Source organism: Phacochoerus africanus, chromosome 9 (genome assembly GCF_016906955.1).
Source record: "Phacochoerus africanus isolate WHEZ1 chromosome 9, ROS_Pafr_v1, whole genome shotgun sequence".
Classification (NCBI taxonomy): Eukaryota; Metazoa; Chordata; class Mammalia; order Artiodactyla; family Suidae; genus Phacochoerus; species Phacochoerus africanus.
In genome coordinates, this window is record NC_062552.1 from 116,722,526 (window position 1) to 116,747,749 (window position 25,224).

Sequence of the window (25,224 nt, forward strand, 5' to 3'; positions counted from 1 at the left end):
CTGGATAAGGGGTACGGAGAATGGGAGGGTGGTTAATTTATGTGGCAATCCTTAATGACGCCTATCCTGTAGCATTCAGCAGGGCGAAGAAAAATGAAGAGATCTCAGAGAGGAAGGAGAGTGTTACAGCATCCGCCAGACCAAATATTTAGCACCCGTGGATGATGCAGAAGGGGTGAGGGGAGCGTGAGGGAGCGCTGTGGGTCTCCTGGGAGAAAGACAACCATCAACCTGTCTGCTAATGGACTAGTGTAGCCCTGCTTCTTATCGAGAGTAACCAGGCTTTCAGACACTTGGCTGCTCAGGCAGGTAGCTACCATCCTTTAGAAACCCAGAAGCCACTTGTGCTCTTGAATTTCAGCACCAACACTGGAACGTAGCTGACAGTGGGGAGTAGTGTTATGCTGAGCCTATTAGCCTGTGCACTGGGAGTGCAAAGACAGAGCCCGGCTTCAAGGGCGCGCTGACCAGAAAGGCATTTTGGAGGAAAAGGGAGTCAGGCTGGACTGAGAGCACATCTGGAAGTTCTTTTCTCCTTTGCCTCGGTGCTTCCTTCCCCACCTCCGTGCCCCATCTTTTGAGCAATCACTTCTAGGGCTTCCCACCCCTGTGACACCTCTGGTTGCTCTAGCCTTTTGGAATTTGGTCAGGAAGCACACAGGAGCCTTACCCCATAGAACTTGGATGTCACGACTGGGTGTGTGTCTCATTTCTGATTCGGAGCCCCAGGAATAAACCCAGGCACTGGCGGATGGAGCAAGCTTACTTCCCCTGTTTCATGTCTTCCTCCCAGGGCCACGTAGTAGGATCTCATTTTCCATTTTTAAACCTTTAAAAATGAAACGCTCAGCTTAGCTGAAAAGAGCATCAAGACTCAAATCCACCATCCTTCATGAAACATAACGCTTCCAAATCACGATTCACGTCCATTCACTGTGACCACACAGAGGCCGTCTGTAGGTTTATATGTGTTTCATTTTGCTCTTTCTTTATTCACCTCCACTGCTCCCCAAAACCTCAGACCCCTGAAGTCTGCCCCCAGGGAAGCCAGGCAGCAGTAAGAAAGCAGCAAGTACTGTGTTTCGTTGCCGTGTTGATGCGCTGCTTTGACCTTTGTGCTGCCTTCCTGTCGGGTACCTGCGTCCTTAGCACGGTGGCCAAGCACAGACCGTGGAAGCTACACAGCCTGTGTCAGAATCCGAGCTCTGCCTTTTACTACCTGTGTGACCTTGGGCGCCTTACTTAACCTCTCCAGCCTCTAAGATGGGGGTGCTAATGGTGCCTCCATCATGGGGTGCTGGAAGGAGGAGCTATGTGCCTACACTGCTTAGGACAATAGCCAAAGCACAAGAGAAGGTTGTAATTGTGTTTTGTTATTGTTGTCGTTGCTGTCGCTGTTGCTATTGTAGGCTTCCTGCAGGTTTAAACCAAAAGGAGGAGTGGGCTAAGCCTGCACCACAGGGTTCCAAGGCTCTGAGTAAATCCTAGCCCAGCAGGTGGGGCCTGCCTCCTCATTCCTCACTGGACTGAGTCTCCTGTAGCCACGGTGGCTGCAGGGGGAGGGTGGATTGAGGAGGAAGTGGGCCACAGAAAGGCCCAGAGCCTGGAGCTGGGACTTCTGTTGGGGTTCCCCACACAGAGCTGAGGCCAAGGAAGGAGGCGAGGGGATTCCCCAGAAGTGGGTGGTCAGCCTCATCTGTGGCCCCCCTCGGTTTGCTTTGAACGAGAGACTCACACTGGCCATCTCTGTGCTTGTGTCATCCTCCAGTTCCTTGTTAAGAGTGTCTTTGCAGGAGTTCCCGTCGTGGCTCAGTGGTTAACGAATCCGACTAGGAACCATGACGTTGCGGGTTCGATCCCTGGCCTTGCTCAGTGGTTAAGGATCCGGCGCTGCCGTGAGCTGCGGTGTAGGTCGCAGACACAGCTCAGATCCCCAGTTGCTGTGGCTCTGGCACAGGCCGGCGGTTACAACTCCAATTGGACCCCTAGGCTGGGAACCTCTATATGCCGCTGGAGCAGCCCTAGAAAATGCAAAAAGACAAAAAAAAAATGTCTTTGCAAAATCCTGAACAGGTCAGCTCAGTCTAGTTATGCTGCAGTGACAAACACTCCTACTCTGCGGCGGCTTGTACACACACAGTACTTATGCATACACAGTAACTCAAGTATTTTGCACTCGTGTCGCGTGTCAGCTGAGGCTCTTTACAAAAACTGTCCACACCGCAGTCTGAGCTGAAAGCACAGCACCCACATGCGGGGCAGAGGGGAGGGAGAGAGATGGTAGAATTTCAGGGTGGCTCCAAAAGTGTTCCTCGGAGGTGGCAGGTGTCACTTCCCCTCCCATCTCATTGGCCAAAGCAGGTCGGATGGCCAGGCCAGACTCAGTGGGATGGAAAGTATGATTCTCCTGCCAGTATGTGACCAGCAGGGAGGGACAGTGACTATTTCCAACAACTATGACCGTCTACCGCATCCCCAGTTCCCCCATGTGCTGCACTGAGCTGACAAGAACACTTGCGGCGTCTGGGTCATCACACACCCTCGGAGGCCAGATGTGTGTGTGTGGTGAGTGGGGGCAGAGAACCAACAGAAGAGATGCAGGGGATATAGGGGCCAAAGGAGCAGGACGGGCTGGATGGAGGCTAGGCCAGCTTCCAGGCTCAGCCCTGCCCCCTTACGGCTGAAATTAACCACCTGGCTGGGGGACACTCGCTACTTTCCCATTAATCTGCGCCCTTGAAGATGGTGGCAATGACACATATTTTGCTGGCTGCTCGAAAACGGAAACCAGTTGGCTCTGTCTCTAGAAGAGGAAGCATGAGACAGAAGCGGATGGTGTGGTCTGGCCCCTACGGGAAGTGACTGCCCAGTACTCAGTCTGAGCCACTTGGCCCAAGTTTCGGGGGCAGCCCCACTTCATTCCCTGCCTATTCCCTATACCAGACTGGCGCCTGGCTTTAGAAACTCAGTTAGGATTGCTTCTTGCCCTGAGCAAATCTTCCACGCCGGAGACTGTGGGTTTAGGCCAAGGAGTTTAGAAGCACTTGCACTTGGGAATGGAGCCTACCTCATAGACAAAGGCAGTGAACTTTGTATTGACTGACGCCAATGGTTTTCACGACTGGACTGGGGGGACCTTTTCAACCAAGGAGGGGAGAACTTCCAGATGAGTCCTCCCGGGCAGTAGAGAGCTGACTGTATGAGTGGGCAGAGTGTCACCCTAATTGCCTTTGAGGTCCACACAGGAGATTCACATCTGTGCTCTTGGGTTTGACCCTTTCACCAACAGTCTTATTATCCCAGAGTGAGATTTCACCTGTATTTGGACCAATGTATTAAGTCCATTAAAAGGGAAAAAAGGCTTATCATTAAAGTCAGGGTTGGCGTGGAGAAGGCACGCTCTGGATTTTTTTTTTTGTCTTTTGTCTTTTTTGTTGTTATTGTTGTTGTTGTTGCTATTTCTTGGGCCGCTCCCGCGGCATATGGAGGTTCCCAGGCTAGGGGTCGAATCGGAGCTGTAGCCACCGGCCTACGCCAGAGCCACAGCAACGCGGGATCCGAGCCGCGTCTGCAACCTACACCACAGCTCACGGCAATGCTGGACCGTTAACCCACTGAGCAAGGGCAGGGACCAAACCCGCAACCTCACGGTTCCTAGTCGGATTTGTTAACCACTGCGCCACGACGGGAACTCCTGGATGTTTTATCGTGGCGAGTCTTGCACTCATATGGATGCAAACCTCTTTTGCGAGCATGAGCTTTGGAAAGGCTGAGAATTCAGATTTTTATTTTGCCCCGATCACCTTCTGACATCAGATAAGTTACTTAGTTTCTCCAGGCTTCAGTTTCCTCATCTGTAAAATGGGAACATCTGCAACACAGCAGCCGGAGGATTGAACACATGTAGGGACGTGGGACAGTGTTGCCTGGCCCATAGGAAGCCCTCAGCATCATAACTGTGGTGTTGTAACTTACAGGAAGAAATGTATACGTGGTCTTCAGAGTTCCTGTCGTGGCTCAGTGGTTAACAAACCCAACTAGTATCCATGAAGACAAGGGTTCCATCCCTGGGCTCGCTCAATGGGTTAAGGATCCAGCGTTGCTGTGAGCTGTGGTGTATGCTGGCAGCTGTAGCTCTGATCGGACCCCTAGCCTGGGAACCTCCATATGCCACGGGTGCCTCTACATACAAAACAAACAAACATAAAAACAAAAAGAAATGTATAATTGGTCTTCATTCCCATTCTCGTCACAGAGCTCCTAAGACCCTTGGACTGTCCTAAGTGATAAGAGCCGTAACTGTGTCTTGATTTTCATAACAAGCCCTTTCAACCACACCTGAGTTTATGTCCATGGGATGACTTTTGGAAAGAGCCTAAGGATGGGAGCTGGTTGCCAGGGAAACCAACCCCCAACCTCTGGGCAGGGGAGAGGAGCTGGGGGTTGCACCCATCACCAATGGCCAATGATTTGATCAATCGGTTTTGTGTGATGAAGCCTCCATAAAAATCCAAAAGGGCTGGGTTTGGAGAGCTTCCTGGTTTGTGCACGTGGAGACCGACTGGGGAGAGGGTTGCGGCAGAGCATGGAAGCTCCACGCCCTTCCCACGTACCTTACCCTGCGCATCTTTTCCATCCGGCTGTTCCTGAGTTATATCTTTTTAGATAAACCAGTAATCTAATGAGTACATGGGTTTCCTGAGTTTCATGTCCTGTCCTAGCAGATTAATTTGAACCCAAGTCTTGGAGCCTCTGATCTGTAACCATTTGGTCACAAGCACAGGTGATCAACCTGGACTTGCCATTGGCAGGACAATGGCAAGGAGGGGCGGGCGCTGGGGAGGGGGTGAGTGTAGTAGGACTGAGTCCTTAACTGTGGGATCCAACCCCATCTTCCCGTAGATAATGTAGGATTGAGTTAAACTGAAGGACGCCCAGCTGGTGTTGGAGAACTGCCTGTGGTCTGGAAAAAAAAGCAGCCACTGGGACTGATGTCAGCATGGGAGTGACTCTCTGACATCCTGGTGCTGTCCTCTGGGCCAAATGAAGACATTGATGGGGCAGAGTTATCACAGTGGCTGAGTATAGGGAGCACTCAAAAAAATGCTGGCTATCATAATTAGCTGTGAGGTTGAGTGCCATGCAACGCAGACCTCAAAACCACCCCTTCCTCCAGCGCCTTGCCCCTGCAGCACTCCTCTGAGAAGTTAATTCATTCCTCTTATCTCATTCTGGTGATGACCCACAGAGCTTTTGGCAAAAAACGAACCGCAGTTTGTATGTTTCTGCTTTCAGGAATTCCCTTTTCGGCCTCCAAAATTGGGGTTGGCCCAAGGGAAAAAAATACATCATCAGATAATCTAATGCCAAGAACCTCATTGCAAAACTGGTGAATTGCTGTATTTGTTTTTTAAATAGATTTTGAAGCATGGTGGCACATATATTTTTTAGCCATTTCCTTTTTCATTGAAACATGTTGTTATGGGCTTTCTCTGTGTTATGAAACATCAAAAAGACTTTACATCCAGGGAACTATATGCTGAAAGGCCTCGGGAAGAAGATGCTTGCGAAGGCTCTGGGAGACGCGGCCCCTGACTTTGGTGCAGTGATGGGACAGACACTCAGACGCTTAACTAGACATGCAGGTCAGAGGTCATAAGTGCTAGAATGTGAGTGTGCGCTTTGGGGACACCAGGAATCTGAACGAGGGGTTTTGATAGAGGTGGAAGAAAGATCCAGAACACATGGCCTTGGAATTAAGAGAAAAAGCAAATGGATTGAGGGGGTGGGGCGTGGTGCCAGCACCAGGGCCTAGTGGGTGGCCTTGGCGCATGTGTACTGCCACTTTCAGGGGCTTTGCAGCTTCAGAAAATGGGGCTAAGGGAAAACATGGTGTCTCAGAGAGCCGGGGCCTCTGCACGAGCACGGAGGGGTCGGGCCCCAGCGCCTCCTGGGCTTCCTGTCACAGGAGAGTCCGGGCTGTGGATTATCTCGGCTCAACTTTTGTGTCGGTTTCTACCTCACTCTTCCACCCTCCATGGAACGCTGCTCCCTGGAAATTCTCCAGCCAATAAATAAATTTAGGAGTTCCTGCAGAGGAAACGAATCTGACTAGGAACCATGAAGTTGAGGGTTCGATCCCCGGCCTCGCTCAGTGGGTTAAGGGTCTGGTGTTGCTGTGAGCTGTGGTGTAGGTCACAGAGGTGGCTCGGATCTGGTGTTACTGTGGCTGTGGCATAGGCCGGCAGCAACAGCTCCGATGAGACCTCTAGCCTGGGAACCTCATATGCTGTGGGTGTGGCCCTAAAAAAAAAGACAAAAAAGATAAATAAATAAATAATAAATAATTTATTTATACTAACATGTGAAAGACTAATGCCCCCTTGAAGTAATGCAGCTCGGTGGGAATAAAAGTTATTGTACCGATGTTACTGGGGTGGAGCACCAGACATCGGCTGGCAGAGTGGGAGTTAGCCTGTCCTGGCTGTCCTGAAGTAGCAGAGGAGGGCCATCTGCTCCAGTTAAGGCTCATCTGCATCCCCCCAGGCCCAGCCCCACCCCCCAGCCCCTGAAATTCCCTTTGGCATATAGGTCTGTGGGTCAGACAACCTGGATTTGCATTCAGTTCTCCTGCTTAACTAGCTCTGGGAACCCGAGCAAGTTGTTTGACTCCTGGGCCTCACTTTTGTGCACCATAAACGGCATTAAAAATGCTGACAAGGAAATCGATATGAGGAATGGACAAGAAAACATATTTGAACATACCTAAAACCTGGCAGAGAGGCAAGAATGAGCTGCATACTTTCATTCATTCATTCCTCCATTCGGGTGTATACACAGCCAGCATCTATTGAGCCCTAAGCTCAGATAAGACCGAGTTCTGCTCTTAAAAGCATCACTTGGGAGTTCCCTTGTGGTGCAGTGGGCTAAGGATCTGGCATTGTCACTGGTCACTGCAGTGGCTCAAGTTATTGCTGTGGCGTGGGTTTGATCCCTGGCCCAGGGCAAAAAAAAGAAAAAAGAAGAAAAGAAGGGATCGCTTGGGAGGCTCAGTGGGTTGGGGCACGAGTGGAAGAAACAAAGCTTCCAGCTATGATGGAAAAAAATTAAAATCATTTTTAAAAAAGAAAGAAAGAAAGAAAGAAAGAAGGCTAAGTGTTTGTGCAAGTGCTTTGTGGTTCTGACGGTGTCCCTGTGCCGAGACTTGCTCCGGGAAAATATTCAGGACCTTTTTTTTTTTTTGTCTTTTCTAGGGCCACACCTGTGGCATATGGAGGTTCCCAGGCTAGAGGTCAAATCAGAGCTGTAGCTGCCAGCCTACACCAGAGCCACAGCAACGCCAGATCCGAGCCACCTCTGTGACCTACACCACAGCTCACAGCAACACCAGATCCTTAACCCACTGAGCGAGGCCAGGGATCAAACCTGCAACCTCATGGTTCTTAATCAGATTTGTTAACCACGGAGCCACAACAGGAACTCCTTATTCAGGACTTCTAAGGAGATGTTCCCGGGGGCTCAGCTTTGAGAGTTTTCCCGAGGGGAAAAGCTGACTGTTACTTCCAAGCACCTCCCAGGTTTGCTTGCCTCTGGGAGCTCCCAAGCAGCTTCACTGCAGGAAGAGTGACTGCATCAGTGTGAGCTTGTGCAAACTGTGGCTGGTGTCAGTGAAGGGGCTTCTAATCCGACTCCCCCAGTAACTTGCTCTGTGACCTTAAGCAAGTCGTTCAATATCTCTGGGCCTCCTGGGAAAAGGGACCACTGACCACATCAGGCAAGAAATGGATACAAAATGCCTCGGAAGGATAAAGCCCCGCACAGAGAGAAGGCACTGCCCTTGGTTTGCCGGGCCCCAGACGTCCCGAGCACCAGGATTGTACAGCCTCACCATAGCCAAGGACAATATCTGTGTTCAGAGTCCCACAGCCCAGCCAGCCCCTTGGGAAGCCACAGTATTATGCCTGTCCCACCAACTTCTCCTTTCTGCCCAAACTATTTAAGGAAGCAGCCAGAGGTGAGACCTTCTGGAAAGTTCTGTAGAAATGGACTGGTGACTTCCCTGGGTCTTTTGTATCCATCTCCTCTGATCTGTTAAGAACCAACAAATAGTTGGCACTGCTTTTCTTGGCAGTCCTCGGCCTGTTCCATACATTCCGTTGTGCTTATGGCTGTCTCGGCTTCGGTTTTCACCATGGAAACTTTCAGGGAACTTGCTGCAGCGGAACTTCCCCTCCTGGGAATGTAGTCATTTAATGCAATCATTGTTCCCAGTCCAGAGCTGCCCTGGGCAGCCCCCAGGTGAGACCCAGTTCCTCAATTCCAGGCCCTACCCTTGAAACCTTATATAGCCTTTGCCCCCCACTTCTTGAGGAAACTCTTTCTGTGCCAGGCCCTGTATCAGACTCCTATGTGCCAGGCCCTATACCAGACTCCCGTGTGCCAGGCCCTGTACCAGACACCTGTGTTCCAGGCCCTGTACCAGACTTCCGTGTGCCAGGCCCTGTACCAGACTGCCGTGTGCCTGGCCTTGTAGCAGCCTCCTGTGTACCAGACACCAGGTGGGCATTCATGGAAGCCACGCCTCTTGTCTTCACCACAGCCCTAGGAAGCAGGTGCCAAACCCCCATTTTGCAGCTGAGGAAATTGTGCCCAAGGATGGAACTGGGATTGAACCAGGGATGTCAACTCCACATTCAGAGCACCTTCCTCTGGGCCAGGCAGTCCCATGGTCCTCGGGGATGTGGCTCTCCAGCTCAGGGGGACACAGGATGCAGCGAGGGTGGTTGAGAGGACTGTCACCAAGCACACATGAGAACTTTGGAGTTTCCCCAAGAGTCTGAGACGCAAGCTAAGATTATACCCAAGCGCTTTGTGGTCCTTGGCACAGAACCGGAGCTGGATAGAAAGGGGCAGAGGGGGCATAAGCACAGCGGGGTGAGGCGTGGCCTCGAGTCAGGGAGTCCCCCGAGTTCCAGGCCTCTTAATGTTCTGCCTCTTGATGACCGTCTGAAAGGGGGTTTGTCTCTGAGCCACGGCCTTGGTGACGCTCTGGGGCCAGCTCATTCCCGCCCATGGGAGCTCACAGTGCCCATCTCTTCCCAAGTCTGTGCTTCACGTCAGCGTGGGGGGAGTATTTTAGACCACGGAAATTGGCCAACCTTGAGGCTTTCTGTCCCGGAAGAGCTGGTCATTAAACATTACCAGCCCCCCCCTCCACCACTGCTCAGTTTCCTGGATAATGTGAGCAGGTCATGGGTACCATTTGAGACCGTGAGGTCCTTCCTAGTGGATGCCTGAGAGGGTCCTTCTTGCTGGCTTCAGGGTTCCCAGGGCCAAAGCCCTCGGTCACTGAGAAGCCATCTGTGGTGGCGCATGTTCCACGATTTTCTTTGGGAGAAGCCAGTGGCTGTGGTAGAAAGAGCCGACACACACAGACCTGGCTGTGAAGGCTGCTCCGTCGCGTACTACCTGGCTGAACTTGGACAAACTCCAGAGCCTTTTGTGAGCTGGGTCTCCTCATCGGTGACATATGGGTTTGGGGAGACCTGTAGAGAGGGGTCTTGACACTGGAGGCAGAGACCCCAGGGGGACACTTCTGGCGAGTGAGGACACGGGAGCTGTGTCTCAAAGGCTGAATGGAAGTGTCCTGTTTGGATGAGAGGTGGTGGGACGGGCCATGCAAGGACATGGAGTTACAGGATGTTGGGGTGTATCCAGGGCACACATGTTGGCCGGAATACAGGGTGTGCAGAAGGCAGGGACAGTCACTGACCACTGGCTGGCTGATCTCAGGGTGGCGGGCCCCCAGGTCTGGCAGCTCCATCTTTATATAAAAGGCCACGGGGAACACCCGTAGAAGGGTGTTAGGGATGGGGAGTGGGAGGATGCTCGGATGAGCCTTTTAAATAGAAGGCCCACACTGCTGGGGGCAGCATGGAGGCTGGAATGCAGGGGAGACCCCCAGGGACAAACCCCAGGGGGACTTGACAACCCTTTAGGGGCCGCGTGAGGGACCTGGACCTGTGGAGGAAGGAAGAGGAACCTGTGGTTCTGGGAGGCACCTGGCATCGGGGACCTGTGACAGTGTCACCCCAGGTCCAGGGGAAGAGGGATTAGAGGGGGTGACAGCAAGGGACACAGGGAGCCACCAGGCCAGGGAAAAAGAAGCCCACACATTCACCCTGGTGCCTGGAGCAGTGCTTGGCACATGGTAGGTTTTCAGCAAACATTCGATGAATGCAACATGAACAGGACCCTGGGTCCAGGCCTCTGGAGGGAGGGCAGAGCCCGGGGTAGAGATGTCGGATCTCCAAGGGTAAGATGTTCAGCCTCTGTGGCAGTCACATCCTTGGGACTCAGGAGGCCCATTTGCACCTCTGTGCTTCGAGAGACGTCTCCTCTTCTTACTGGGCAGTAAAAGTGCCACCTGGTAGCTAAAGGGGGATTTGAATTAGATGACGGCCTGGAGAAACCTAAGACGCTGTGACGCTAATTGCCCAAGAGCTTTGAGCCCTGACCCCCAGCAGGTCACCGGAACCTCCCTGTACCCATGGAGATGACTCTTGTGGCAGCAGTAGTGGTGTCCCTTTTCTACCAGGCATTGAAGTGATTCAGGAGCGCATCTGGCCCTATGCCCACAGGGGTTCTATGAATAATACCCTTTCTTCCACTCCTGCCGTCAGAAGCAGTGAGGAAATAAAGGATCAGGACATCAGCTTTCTCATAAAAATTAAAAATTTTACTTTTTAGGACTGCACCGGAGGCATATGGAAGTTCCCAGGCTCTGGGTCAAATCTGAGCTGCAGCTGCCGGCCTGTGCCACAGCCACAGCCACGCAGGGTCCAACACATCCAAAATCGCATCATTTCAACAAACCGTAAATATAAAAAATTCCTGAGACATCTCACCGCATTTTTGACCTACTCCACAGCTCAGAGCAATGCCGGATCCTTAACCCACTGAGTGAGGCCAGGGATCAAGCCTGTGCTCTCATGGATACTAGTTGGGTTCGTTACTGCTAAGCTACAACAGGAACCCCTAAAAAAGTTTTAAATTAAAAATAAAAAAGAATTCCCACTGTGGCACAATGGGTTAAAAATCTGACTGCAGTGGCTCCAGTCACTGCAGAGGCACAGGTTTGATAGCCAGCCTGGTGCGGGGGGCTAAAGGATCTGGCGTTGCTGCAGCTGGCCGTGGTGTAGGTCACAGCTATAGCTCAGATTCAGTCCTTGGCCCAGGAACTTTCGTATGCTATGGGTGAGCCCATTAAAAAAAAAAAAAAAAAAAAAAAAAGAACATCAGCTTTCCCCCTGATAGACTGATCTGGGGGATGCAGTCTGACTTACAGCTGAAATCAAGAGCCTTATTACCAGCCCCTCCTTGCACTTGCTCCCTGGAACGGCAGGCTCCCCGTGGCAAGGGCCAAGCCTGCCCCAAGATGCTTACAACAGGGCCAGGGAGAAAAAGCTGAGACCTGAGGCCAGCTGGCTGGCTGTCCACCAGCAGGTGTTTCAGTAGCATCTCAAAGCAAGTGAAATGTCCATTGACTTGAGACCTATCCCTTGTTCTTGGTTCCACACCCAGGAAGTGGCTCTTGGTATCTCTGTACTGCTGGTGAAGAGGCTGTAACGTGATTCTTATGAGGCTGAGCTCAAGGACCCTGAGTCCGGGTGACACTCCTGCTTGCATTCGTTCCATCCCAGCGTTGAGTTGAGTGGATCTAGGGGCTGGCATTCGCAGGGCTCCAGGGCTCCCACCGGTTGTCCCAGGAGCACATGCTGGTTCTCTCTCTGGTTTCGGAAGCTCAGTGCTCTTGACATTGGAATCTTGGGCATCCTTGGCTGCAGGGCACTGTCCCATGTGCTCTGGGATGTTTAGCAATATCCCAGGCCTCTGCCTACTAGATGCCAGTGGTACCACTCCCGTCCCCTCCCAACAAGCTAAGATGTCTCCACTCACGGCCAGATGTGCCCTGGGGCACAGACCTGCTCCTGACTGGGAACACTGCGTAAGGCTGTGCCATCAGCCTCAGCAACCAGGAACCACATGAGGCTGCTAAACACTGTGGATGTCGTGAGTCTGAATTGAGACGATCTGTGCTAAGGACATACCAGATTTTGAACACATCATATAAAAAAAAAAAAAGACGGTGAGATGTCTCAGGAATTTTTTATATTTACGGTTTGTTGAAATGATGCGATTTTGGATGTGTTGGGTGAAATAGGATCTGTGAGAATGATTAATTGCATTTGTTTCTATTTCTTCTTTCTAACGTGACTGTGAGAAAATGTGCAATTGCACATGTGCCTCGCGTTATATTTCTACGGGACAACAAGGCCTAGAGAGCCAAGGCCCCAGCGTGCTGGCTAAGAGCCCGGGCTGCAGAGTCAGGGTCCCCTACGGTCACATCCTGGTACCACTTCCCAGCTCTGTGACCTTCGGCCAGCTGCCTAAGCTCCCTGGGTCTCAGAGCTCTCATAAGCGGCAGTCACAGACAGACCAAAGTTCCCAAACTCTCGAGGGTGGGGACAAACTTTGTAAGCTCCTGAAGTTGAAGCTGAGTTGTTTTCTGGGCCAGGTAGTTTCTTGATGGCCGGCCCCCTGGCACCTGGGGCCGTTGTCACCATCCGGGTGGTACCTGGGCCACCTCCCTTTCCTCCTGTCCCTTCTGCTCCCAGAGAGAGCCGTGGTTTTCAGGATGGGTCCATTATGTCAAAAAGAAGCCTGCCTGCCCCACAGTCTGAGCAGAGGAGCCGGTGGCTTGCTCTCCCCGACGACGTGGACATCGAGGCTTGTTCCCTGTGGGTCGTTCAAGCCGCAGGGGGCGGGCTCAGCATCTCTCGCCCACCCCCGCCCGTTCCTTCTCCGCAGACACCTCCCCGTGTGCTTACCCTTTATTTAGTCTTCCCTGACACTTGGCACTTTGCACATCTGTCCGATGTCTCCCCCTCTGTTTCGGCATCTGAACCTATAAATAGTCCCCGTCTGCGTGGTGACAGCTCGTTCTGGATTCCTTTTCCCAGACTGAACGCCTCATCTGCACGGTTGCTAAATAAGGAAGAGCACCGTCCAAGAAAAGGAAGCTTTTGTTACAGCTCCAACGATGTCGTGGCAGTTCTGCAGATGTGACTGCTGACGCGGGCGCAGGGAGAATGCTCTCAATAGCGGCCAACCTCGTCCAGCACATGGCCTGATCCAGGCAAGGCCCCGGGCCCGGGACAGAAGGAAGGCCGGCCCCCTGCTTTCTGGGGCTTCATTCTGGCCAGAGTCGGGCCTGGGGTGTCATGGTCATGTCCTGATGTGGCATTGTCACGCTCTAAGGGAGAGTGTATGAGCAGGGCAGACCAGAGGGAGGCGAGCATAGCTCTGCTGCCCAGGAAGCCCTCTCCCAGGGTAGCAGGGGCCTGCCCGGGGACCGAGGAGGCCACATGTGGCACATGGAGTGCATTCTGGTCTGAAGCCCTCCCTCCACTCCATGCCACTTCTGCTAAACACAAGGTCTCTGATGAGCAGGCTCCCGGCCTGGAGGCACCTGGTCAGAACCTCAGGCCAGTTACTTAAACCCTCTGAACTTCAGTTTCCTTGCCTCTAAAATGAGGATAATGGCCTTGTCATGATAATTAGAATACAGAGGTTAGGAGTTCCCGCTGTGTCTCTGGAGCACTGGGACCAGGTCAGATCTCTGGCCCCACAGAGTGCATTAAGCTGTGACTCGGATCTGGTCCAGGGCCCAGGGAACTCCATATGCCGTGGGGCAGCCAAGAAAGGAAGGAAGGATGGAAGGAAAGGAGGGAGGAAGGAAGGAAGGCAGGCTAGCAGGCAGGCGGGGAGAGGCTAGCACGCAGCAGGCACTCAGTGGAGAGTAGATGATATGCACTAGATGAAACTGTTGTCTTTTTAAAACTCCACAGATGATAATGATAGCCCTCTATTACTGATCAGGAGGCTCAAATCTGGACAAGCCCACACTGCAAAGTTGGGAGAAGGAGGCAGAACTTCAGCAGTGCAGGCTCAGGATCTAAATTCCGGAGAGCATCAGAATCAAACTCTAGACACCACCCAGGCTAACCCTCTTTCCCAGGACAGCGAAGCACCTTGTCTGGACCTCAGTTTCCCTGTCTATGCAAGGAGGGAGGTTGGGCCAGAGCTGTCTCCAAGGGCCCTTCTCTTCTGGTTTTCTAGTGGTTCCCCACTAGAGATGCATGGGTCTAGTCTGAGCAAACCTGGAGTGTGGTAGAGAACTCAATAAAAAGATGTTGCTGTACCTTTTTCATCCTAAAATTCTTAAGACAGAATCAAGAGGTGATTGTTCCTTATGCCAAGCACAGCCAGCAAAGATGGTCTTGACTCACACCCAGGGCTGCCACGGACAGTTGTGCTGCTTGTGCACTGACCACAAGTGCCTGGTAGGATTAAATCCAGCTGGTGTTCTGCTTGTCACGTTGTGCAGTTTAGTGGAGGAGGAAGCCCTTGCCAAACCCTCTAACTGGGCACCGAGAACCTTTAGAAGTGGCCCCCTGACCATGGCTGCCAGGTCCTCCCCTGTTCCTTTCTCACTGGCCTCCAGTCATAAGTGCATTGGGCAAAGGCTTGCTGCGCTGGGACTCTGCACGGGAGGCCCTGCAGTGAGTCCTGCCCCAGGGACCTGTGGTTGATGGGGAGATTGGGGAATGCAGAAGGGTGATCTCCTGAGAGGCCTTGGGACTGGAGAGGGGCTGGGAGCTTTACAGAGGGAGGCTCAGGCCTGGGAAAGAGACAGACAAGGGACTCCAGGGCCAGCCGCTGAACCAGGGGCCAAGACCCCCAGCCTGGACTGTGAGTAGCAGCCAGGGAGAGAGAAAGGGGCCTGTTTTCCTCACATTTCCAAATCAGCACCCTTTCCCCAGTCCCTGAGCCCTAGCCCACCCCCTGCCATCCACCCCACCCAGGCTTTCCAGACCTCGGTGTTGTCATCGACGGAGGGGCTGCCCTTCCTCACGCAGGGCCTCTCTGTGGGGAAGCGCTCAGTCTGTGCTGTGAGCTGGGGGGCCCAGGAGCCGCCGTGACTCCTGTCCTCGCGTGGCAGTGGAGAGGAAGCTGCCAGAGACTTGAAGGCTTTAGTCTGCGGGCATGTGGGGGATGGAGCCAAGAGCCCGCGCCTTCAGTCCTGTCCAGGTTTGGGCTTTGCCTGGCACGGGACCGAGGGTCTGCCCCACTCCAGGCCCCAGTCCTTGTATGGCGGGCAGCAGGCCTGCTTGCGCAACCAGGGAGATCTGCTGCCTGGCACGGGGATGTTTGTTCTCACTTCTGCTGGCAGCTGTACTGGAACCAGAGCTTCTGGAAGCCCTAGTCGAGCAGTGCCCTTCCTTTAAGCAGGGATAGGACCGTTCTCTCGTTGCACAGGTGACCCAGCTGCATGGCAGGGTCATCTTGAAGCAAGTGGGTTCCAGAGCTGGGCCTGGGATCGTGGGGTCCCCTGGACTCCAGAGAAATCGCCTCTCTCCCCACTTCCACCCCTGGGAACAGAGGGAGTCGTTTTCACCGATTGCAGAAAATGGGACCTGACGATCGCAGCACAGTCCTTTTTGTACCTCAGCCACAAACTGTCCAGGTAGTGGTTCCCATGGCAACCCTGGCGTTGCCGGGCAGCAGTGGGTCCCGCCAGCCAGAAGGCAACTGTGACCTTCCGAGTGGGGAAGAAGCTGAGCGGGGATGGGAGGGACACCTGGAAGAATGGGCCTGACCCACCCGGCAGGCCCGCAGGTGACCCTCCTTCCTGCTCCAGCTGTGACGCACTCCCCAGGCTCCTGTCACATTGGCTTTTTGCCCTCAGGATCCACACTCCTGGCCTTTCCTATCAGGGACCAGTTTGATGATCTAGGGCCCTTTTTAGGAAGTGGGATCGGAATCTGTTAGGATCAGTCCTCCAACCCATTCTGAGTGATACGTTGCATGAAAGATGGCTTGGCAGGCAGGGTCGCGTAAGACTATGGGGAGGGGCTGCTTCTTGGCTCCCCCAGATTCCCCCAGCCAGGTGTGGTGGCCTTTTCTGAAAGGTCCGAGACTCTGCCTCTCCTGCCACTCTGGTCCTTCCTGCAGCCCTCCGGGGACACTTGCCTCCTGGACACTTATCATCCATCGGGGTCCTGCCCATAAACACACATACAGAGGCCTTGCTACATGTGGGGACTTTTCTTCCCTTCCTTTCTTTTTTTTTTTTTCCCCCTTTGTTTTTACAGCTGTACCTGTGGCATATGGAGATTCCCAGGCTAGGGATCGAATCGGAGCTGCAGCTGCCGGCCTACACCACAGCAGCAGCACCATGGGATCCGAGCTGCATCTGTGACCCATGCCCCAGCTCATGGCCACACTGGGTCCTTAACCCACTGAATGAGGCCAGGGATTGAACCCACATCCTCATAGATCCTAGTCAGGTTCTTAACCTGATGAGCCCCAGCAGGAATTCCCGCAGGGACTTTTCTTCCAAGCAATAAACACCTCTCTCACCCCCACCCAACCAAATGTTCAGTCATCAAAAGAGAATAAGCTGGTTGTTTAGAGGCTCTCCTCTCAGGAAGGAGTTCCAGGTGGGTCCTGTGACCAAAGCCATTGGCAAATTCCCTGTCACCCTGCTCACTGTGACGCTTCCTCTCCGTTTCTAAATCCATTTCCCTTATTTCTGCAGAGTATGAGCACGATAAACATTTGTCGATGGAGAAGTGCATAATGTCCCAGAAAAAGAGTAGCTCTAGCCCAGCCCTTCAGTGAGAGTCCGAACTGGAACTCTGTTAACAACTGTTGTCAGCCGAAGTGCATTTTAACAGAGCGCTCTTAGATAACAAGGCCGTCTGCCAATAGGGAGGACAGTTGGCATTTCTTGAGTAATCTGTACACTTCACAAATTTTTTTTTTTTGTCTTTTTGCCATTTCTTGGGCTGCTCCCGTGGCATATGGAGGTTCCCAGGCTAGGGGTCGAATCGGAGCTGTAGCCACAGGCCTACACCAGAGCCACAGCAGCACAGGATCCAAGCCACATCTGCAACCTACACCACAGCTCATGGCAATGCCGGATCCTTAGCCCATTAAGCAAGGCCGGGGATCAAACCCACATCCTCATGGTTCCTAGTCGGATTCGTTAACCACTGAGCCACGACGGGAACTTCCTTCACAATTTTTTTTAATGGCCACAGCCATGGCACATGGACCTTCCTGGGCTAGGGGTTGAATCGGAGCTACAGCTGCCAGCCTACACCACAGCCACAGCAACACCAGATTCAAGTCTCATCTGTGATCTATACCGCAGCTCACGGCAATGCCACATCCTTAACCCACTGAGTGAGGCCAGGGATTGAACCCTTGTCCTCATGGATCCTAGTCAGTTTCGTTACAGCTGAGCCAGGACAGAAACGCCAGCGTACACGTCCCAATTTTAATAACCTTTGGCAAGTGTGTGTCTTCATTCCACGTTTTCGTGTGACCATCGTTTCCTCAGCAAAGCCCAGGGTCAGGCTTAGGTGAACAAATGCTCATCCTTCATTTGTTAGCAAAGACGAAGCAGACCCTAAAGGACGCCCATGCCAATACCCATTCTCTGCTTTAAGGGAACAGTGAGAACGGGTTCTCGATGTGTCAAGTTCACTCACCCCAGTCCCTGGGAATGTGTGGTAATTAAAGCCAGGCAGGGTTGGCATTGAGCTTTGGACCATCTATGAAGGTAGAAATTGTCTGCTAAGGGACTTAATGGTGTCAAAAAGATTGCACAGGGGACTTTGTTCTAGATAAGAATAATAACTGGTAGAGCTCCCGCTGTGGTGCAGCGGGATTGGCCCCCTCTTGGAAGCACTGGCACATGGGTTCGATCCTTGGCTCGGCACAGCAGGTTAAGGATCCAGCTTCGATCACTACTGTGGCTCCGATTTGATCTCTGTCCTGGGAGCTCCATGTGCCATGGGACCACCAAAAATGAAGGAAAAAAAAAAAAAGAATTATAACTGGTTAAATGCCCATCATGTTTTAATTATAATGATAGATCTTACCAGATGCAAAAGAGAGTTGACTGTTAATTAAAGCAGGCTGGAAATTTCCCTATTGTATCATTTATGCACCCCATCAAGGGCTTCCTATTTTGCAAGCTTGGACAGCATTCATTTTTTTCATCCTTAAAATAAATATTTGAAAGACTGTTCAAAGATGAAAAGACAAGTTACAGCTGGGAGAAAATATTTGCAAATCACACATCTGACAAAAAGGCCCTATATCTAGAACATGTGAAGAACTCTCATAACTCAATATTAAAAACAAGTAACCCAAATGAAAATGAGCAAAGGATCTGAATAGACTTTTTTTTGAAATATATATATGGCCAATAAATACATGAAAATATACTTGACATCACTAATCCTTAGGGGAATGCAAATCAAAACCACAATGAGATGCCCCTCGCACTGCCTAGGATGGCTTTAATCAATAATTCAGACAAAGTATTGGCAGTGGTGCAGAGAAACTTGAACCCTCATCCGTGGCTAGTAGGAATGGAAAAGGGTGTGATTGCTTTGGAAAACAATCTGGCAGTTTCTTCAACAGACAGAGTTACTATAGGACCCAGCAATCCCACTTCTAGGGATCTACCCAAGAGAAATGAGAACGAAGTCCTCGTAACACAAGGTCCACATAAAACTGTGTACACTCATGTCCTCAGGAGTATTATTTGTAGGAGCCAAAGAGTAGAAACATCCTAAATCTCCATGGGTGATGAATGGATGAACAAAACAGGGCATGTCCATACAGCAGAGTCTGATTCAGCCATAAAGAGGGGTGAAAGGCTGTCCACTGCTACCACGTGCACGTGGACGAACGTGGAAAACATTGTACTATGGAGTTCCCGTCATGGCGCAGCGGAAACGAATCCAACTAGGAATCACGAGGTTGTGGGTTCAATCCCTGGCCTTGCTCAGTGCGTTAAGGATCTGGCCTTGCCATGAGCTGTGGTGTAGGTCGAAGACGCGGCTCAGATTGGGCATTGCTGTGGCCGTGGTGTAGGCCAGTGGCTACAGGCTCCAATTTGACCCCTAGCCTGGGAACCTCCATATGCTGCAGGTGCAGCCCTAAAAAGACAAAAAAAAAGAAAAGAAAAGAAAACATTGTCCTAAATGGAAGAAGCTACACCCATAGGACTGCACGTATATGATTCCATGTGTACGAAAAATCCAGAACAGGCAGATCCACAGGGACAGAGAGGAGACTAGTGGGTCCCAGAAGCTAGGAGAAGGGAGGAGTGAAAGGTGGCTGCTAATGGGTATAGGGTTTCTTTGGGAAGATAAGGATAATGTCCTAAAATCGATCGGGTGATGGTTGCTCAACCCCGTGACTGTGCTAGGACCACGGGGCCCTTGAAATGGGTGCGTTGTATGGTGTGGGAATGATGTCTTCAGAATAGAATGGTTTTTTTAAAAAAACTCTCAACATTAAAACAAAAACCCAAAACAAAGCCCATCCAATTAGAAAACTGGGAAAGAGGAGTTCCTGTCATGACTCAGCAGAAGTGAATCTGACTGGTATCCACAAGGATGCAGGTTCGATCCCTGGCCTTGCTCAGTGCGTTAAGGACCTGGCATTGCTGTGAGCTGTGGTGTAGGTCACAGACACAGCTCAGATCTGGCATGGCTATGGCGGTGGTGTAGGCTGGCAGCTGTAGCTCCAACGGGACCCCTAGCCTGGGAACCTCCGTGTGCTGCTGGTGTGGCCCTAAAAAAACAAAACAAAACAAAAAAAACAGGAAAAGACACGAATAGACACTTCAGCAAAGAGGATGTACACACGAACGCACGCGTGTTCATCATCTTTCTGAAATGCAGATCCGAGAAATGCAAATTGAACCCACACTGAGATATCACTCAACGCCGATTAGAACAGCCGAAATAAAGACCAGTGACAACTCCAAACTGGCAGGGATGGGGAGAAACTGCATCCCTCCCACATCACCAGTGGGAGCGTGAAATGGTCCAGGCGCTCACGAGAGCAGTTTGGCCGTTCCTCTGAACATGAGGACGGATTGGCATGTGACCCAGCCGTTGCATTCCTGGGCATATATCCCAGAGAAAGGAAAACCCATTGTCATGCAGAAACGTGTGTCTGAATGTCCCACAGCAGCTTTGTGTGTCCTAACTAAAACCCGGAAACTCCCAGATGTCCCTCCGTAGGTGAATGCCAAGGAAGCAATGGTACCTCCAGACCACAGGTTACTCCTCCACTCCAAAAGGGAACAGGATATTGATTCATTCAGCAACTTGGATGACCTTCGAGGAAATTGTGCAGAGTGGGACAAGCCAATCCCAATGGATGTGTCCTGCATGACTTCATTTATATGGCCTTCAATAACGTAACCATAGAGATGGAGAACAGATGAGCGGTTGCCAGGGATCGGGGTGGATGTGGCCGTAAAGGGGGAGCTCTTCTGCGCGGGGAGCTTTTCTGTGCAGGGAGCTGGTGGTGGGACAGAGGAATATCCTGCTCGAGGCGGTGATCACAGGCAGCCACGCATGGGAGTCAATCGCGCAGTGCTGTACAGACACACACGCACACGCACGTGAGTCTGGTGCGTGTGGAATGGGAATAAAGCTGGTGAAATGGGAATGCGCTTTGTTGGTTGCACCAAGCAACCAAGCTTCCTGGTTCTGACAGTGTCCGCTAGTGACACACGATGAGGTTGCCGCTGGGGGGACCCGGGCGAAGGCACAGGCACCCTCTCTGTATGACTCTGTGACTTCCTGTGAACCTGTAAACATTTCCAATGACAGCGTTTTCTCCCTAAATAATTATGTGAGTATCTGAGAGCCTGCAGCGTGCGAAACACCGTGGCCGGTGCTGGTGGAGAACAAGAGACACGCGCTCCCTGCCTTGGCAGTTCACTCGTATTATTGAGGGAGAAAATGGAATTTCTTTTTTTAAAAAATATCTAATAGCTTTTGGCCCCTCATGGAGAACTCGTTTTGACCTTGAGATTATAAATGCTAGAAGCCAGGCCAGTGTGTGTGGACCCGAAATCTCTACCTTGTCCCGACTCAACCTTGAGGTTGCATCATGGGGTGAAAGGTCTCCTTTCCTCTAAGCAGGGACAGAGTCCCATTGTTGCCACCTGTTGTCACCTGGGGATGTAGCAGGTGGACCTGGCTGGTGCCCAGTCTCTCTCCTTACCCTCCGAAGGAGACGTGGTTTAGGCAGGGTCTGGCATGCTCCTGAGGTTTCTACTGAGGAAACTGGAGGCTGTACCCAGTGGAGGGAACTGGCTTCTCTGTTGGGGGACCCAGCCAGCAGTGGGTGACATGGGGAGCTTGTCAGCTGTGCCTCCAGGGCTGCGAGGGGCTGCCAAAGCAGCATGAGCTGAGAGGACTCTGGAAACGAACTGTCTTCAGAGAAATTTAGAAAATTAGAGAAAAATTTAGAGAATCTTTATAGTTTCTTTGCTTTCGGAATTCATATATGCTCAATATAAAAATTCCAGAAAAACATAATACAGGAAATGAAATTCAGTCCTCTGTGTGTGTGCATTTTTTTTAGTAATAGCTTTATTGAGATGTACTTATTTAATCTATTCAGTATCATACAATTCACCCATTTTAAGTATACGATTCAGGAGTTCCCGTTGTGGCTCAGTGGGTTAAGGACCGACATAGTCTACACGGGGATGTGGGTTTGGTCGCTGGCCTTGCTCAGTGGGTTAGGGATCCAGTGCTGCCCCAAGCTGTGGCGTAGGCCAGCAGCTACAGCTCCGATTCAACCCCTGGCCTGGGAACTTCCATATGCTGCAGGTGCGGCTGTAAAAAGAAAAAAAAAAAGACTTTATTTCCAAATAAGGTCACATTCATGGTTACCAGAGGTTAAGACTTAAGGTATCTTTCTGGGGCGACACAATTCAACCCGCAGCAGGAGGTTCCTTTACTATCCTGCTGTTCCGCTGAAGAAACCGAGGCACAGGGACGACAAGCAGTGATGTGATGGCGACGTAGTCATGCTCAGACGGTGTGGCCCCGGGTGCCCGCACACAACCCCCAGGCCCAGCAGAACACGGGGCGGTCCAGGAAGCTAAGCCCTACCACCGCCTTTGGGGACAAAGAAGTCTTTAACTCAGAGATTTGCATTTATCTCCGTGCCCCCGAACGGTGAATGGTGTGAGGCCGTCTGTTAGGACTCCCTCAAGTCTGAGGGGTCCCTTGGACCCCTGGAGGGAGGGCTTTGAGCCATGAGGTGGGAGACTCTGGCCAAGGTGCCCCCGGGGCCTCTGCTCCTCTGGGGTCTCCCTCCCAGGCAGACATTTAGCAAACATCCATCATCTCCCAAACCACATTGCTCACGCTAAGCTAGGTGCTAAGGGAGGCCCAAAGGTGGGCAAGGCCCTGGCCCTGGCAGACAGGAGCTCCCCGGGGGCGGGGGGGGGGGCGGCACTTGGTGTACAGAGATGCTCTTCCCACGCTGGGAGGTGGGAGGCCTGCGCAGGAGGCTGGGGCTGGGGCTGAGAAGCCTGATCACAGAGAAACCCACATGCGCCTGCACCATCACCTGTGCTTTGGCACATCTGCCGTTATCACCGTAAACTATGATTGGGTCACTACATCTAGAACCGCGCTACCCAGACGAAAGAGCCCTGGTCCCTGCACCCGAGGAGTTGACCAGAGTGGGGTAAACGAGGTCTAAAGGGACTGTGGGCTTTACAGAAAGTGCCAGAGGCCCAGGGGAGGGAGGGACTCACTATCTGAAATGTTTCCTCCATGTCTGCAAAGGTCAGACCAGGTCTCCATGGTGAAGGGAAGCTGCAGAGCAGGCCCTATATAGGAGGCTAGGCTTTTTGCATGCATCACACTAATCCCCCTTAAAGGGTTCATGAGAAACGTCTTTATGTGCCCATTTTGCAGATGCTGTCGTTTCTCTATCTCTCCCAGCAACAAACAGGAGATCTTTGGGCCCCAGCCTCCCTCGGCCAGTTGGTTGTGGCTCCCTGTGGAGAGAGTCGGCGCTGCACCAATAGGCCACTAGGTGGCGCTGTGGGCCGCCTCATGGCCATAAACCAGGAGAGGGTGGCAATTTCATTCACCAATTTATCTCAGACTTGTCATTTATAGGCATCCGAGTACCTCTGAGTACGTAATCTACTTCATATTTTTCTTTAACTCCCTTTTAAATTTTTTATATCTATCCTAAGGGGAAACCATGATCTCTTTGCCATAAATAGACAATGAATGTAATTTTTTTTAAATCTTGTTAACTGTTTAGGGAATTCCTGTTGTGGCTCAGCGAAAACAAACCCAACTAGGATCCATGAGGTTGCGGGTTTGATCCCTGGCCTTGCTCAGTGGGGTTAAGGATCCAGCATTGGTGTAGTTTGCAGACGTGGCTTGGATCTGAAGTTGCTGTGACTGTGGTGTAGGCTGGCAGCTGTAGCTCCGATTCGACCCCTAGCCTGGAAACAGCCATATGCTATGGGTGCAGCCCTAAAAAGCGAACAACAAACAAACGAAACCAAAAACAAATTCATGTTAACTGTTTAAAACAGTGCGATAGTATATAGCAAGAGGGAAAGTATTGAAAAAGCCATTAGGACAAAGCATGTTGGTTTGTGTAACCCCTATAGCCATCCCGCAGATTACCAGTGCAGTGGAATGCTGTCCCAGGCTCTGAAAACGGCTGCTGTCACCCAGATGCATGAGTGTTCAGTGTTGGAAAGGCCCTGACCCTCTGCAGGCAGAAGAACGGAGATGCAGAGAAGGGAGGGATGTAACCAGAGTCACTCTTGGATCCCAGGGGCAGAGCCAGGCCTGGCCCAGGTCCTGCCTTCTCCCTCGACTCCACGGACCCTAGAAGAACCTCAGAAGTCAGAGCTGAAGTGTGATACACACATGTTTCTCTGATGCCTAAGGAAGTTCACTGTAGGTTCCCAAGCGCAGGGCACTTGTTGGGTGTATGGAGCCCTGGAATGAGAGGAGGTGTGGGGTGGGCAGCTGCCAGGCCCCTGTGGAGCAGCTGGCTCGGCTTGGCTGGGCCCCTCGCCCTGGGGCTCTGCAGCAGCTCACAGAGTGGCGCCAGGCTCTTCCTCTGCTCAGTCCACCCCGGCTTTGGGCACTGACCACCCCATCCGGGCATCCTGCCCCTCCGAGGAGCCCTATCCACTCTGGGATGGGCTCTTGGCAAATGCTTTGATCCCTCTGCCTTGTCAGAGCTGGAAAATATGGGAGTCACCCTCCCTCCTGGATTTACCCGTACAGCCAAATCAAGTGAGGCTGTGACAGGCCCTGGGGTTCAAGGAGTGAAAGGCCAGTGGCCCCGGTCCAGCACCCCTGGACCAGTGAACCTCCTGGAGGCCACGGCAGGGCGGGGAATCTGTCCTCCTGCTGGCCCCTCGCGGTCCTCAGAATTGTCGAGGGAAGATGACCCTGCGTGTTTCATTTGGGGTGTTTCTAAATTCCGCTTTTACAGCCCAGTCTTCTGTGTTATTTTGCTCAAAATGTATTTTTTTGAGAGTTCCTGTCATAGTGCAGCAGAAATGAATCTGACTAGGAACCAAGAGGTTTCGGGTTCAATCCCTGTCCTTGCTCAGTGGGTTAAGGATCCAATGTTGCTGTGAGCTGTGGTGTAGGTTGCAGACGCAGCTCGGATCTGGTGTTGCTGTGGCTCTGGCAAAGGCCAGCGGCTGCAGCTCCAATTAGACCCCTCGCCTGGGAACCTCCATATGCCGCAGGTGCTGCCCTAAAAAAAAAAAAAAAGGGGGGATTTTTTTCGTATTAGTTAACACCAGCTGCTGTAAGAGGGAGGTCTCCGAAATCTCAGTTTATTAACTCCGTAGATGTTCCTTTCTCAGCTCCCTGTAGTCCACTTGGCAGCTGATCTACATGGGGCCGCAGCAGGTCAGGCACCGTGGCAAGTGCTGGACCCACAGTGAGCAAGGGGCAGACACGCCCTCCCCTGGGGACCGTCCTCCCCTCTGACAGGGACACTCACCCACGGCCTCTGTCATCTCTCCTCAGTCCTGTACCTGGAGGGCTCGGTGCTTGTGTTTGAGGACATCTTCAGACTGATCGCATTCTACTGTGTCAGTAGGTGAGTAACCCTGGCCCCACAGGAGGGCATCTGATGGCAGCAGATGTCCATGCATCTCGGGGGGGGGGGGTGTCACAGAAAGCCCCCAGAGAGAAGGGTGCAGCCCACAGGATGCAGAGAGAGGGGACAGTAACCATGAAAGGAGGTGTTGGCCCTGCT

The 25,224-nt window shown here is 52.1% G+C and overlaps 1 protein-coding gene across 1 annotated transcript in view; it reads left to right on the top strand.

Moving 5' to 3' along the window:
• Positions 1-25,224, top strand: part of RIN3 (Ras and Rab interactor 3) — a 130,851-nt gene that overhangs the window by 60,485 nt on the left and 45,142 nt on the right. Inside the window, 1 exon segment of the mRNA XM_047796137.1 lies at positions 24,993-25,065. Coding sequence (XP_047652093.1) covers positions 24,993-25,065 — 73 coding nt within the window.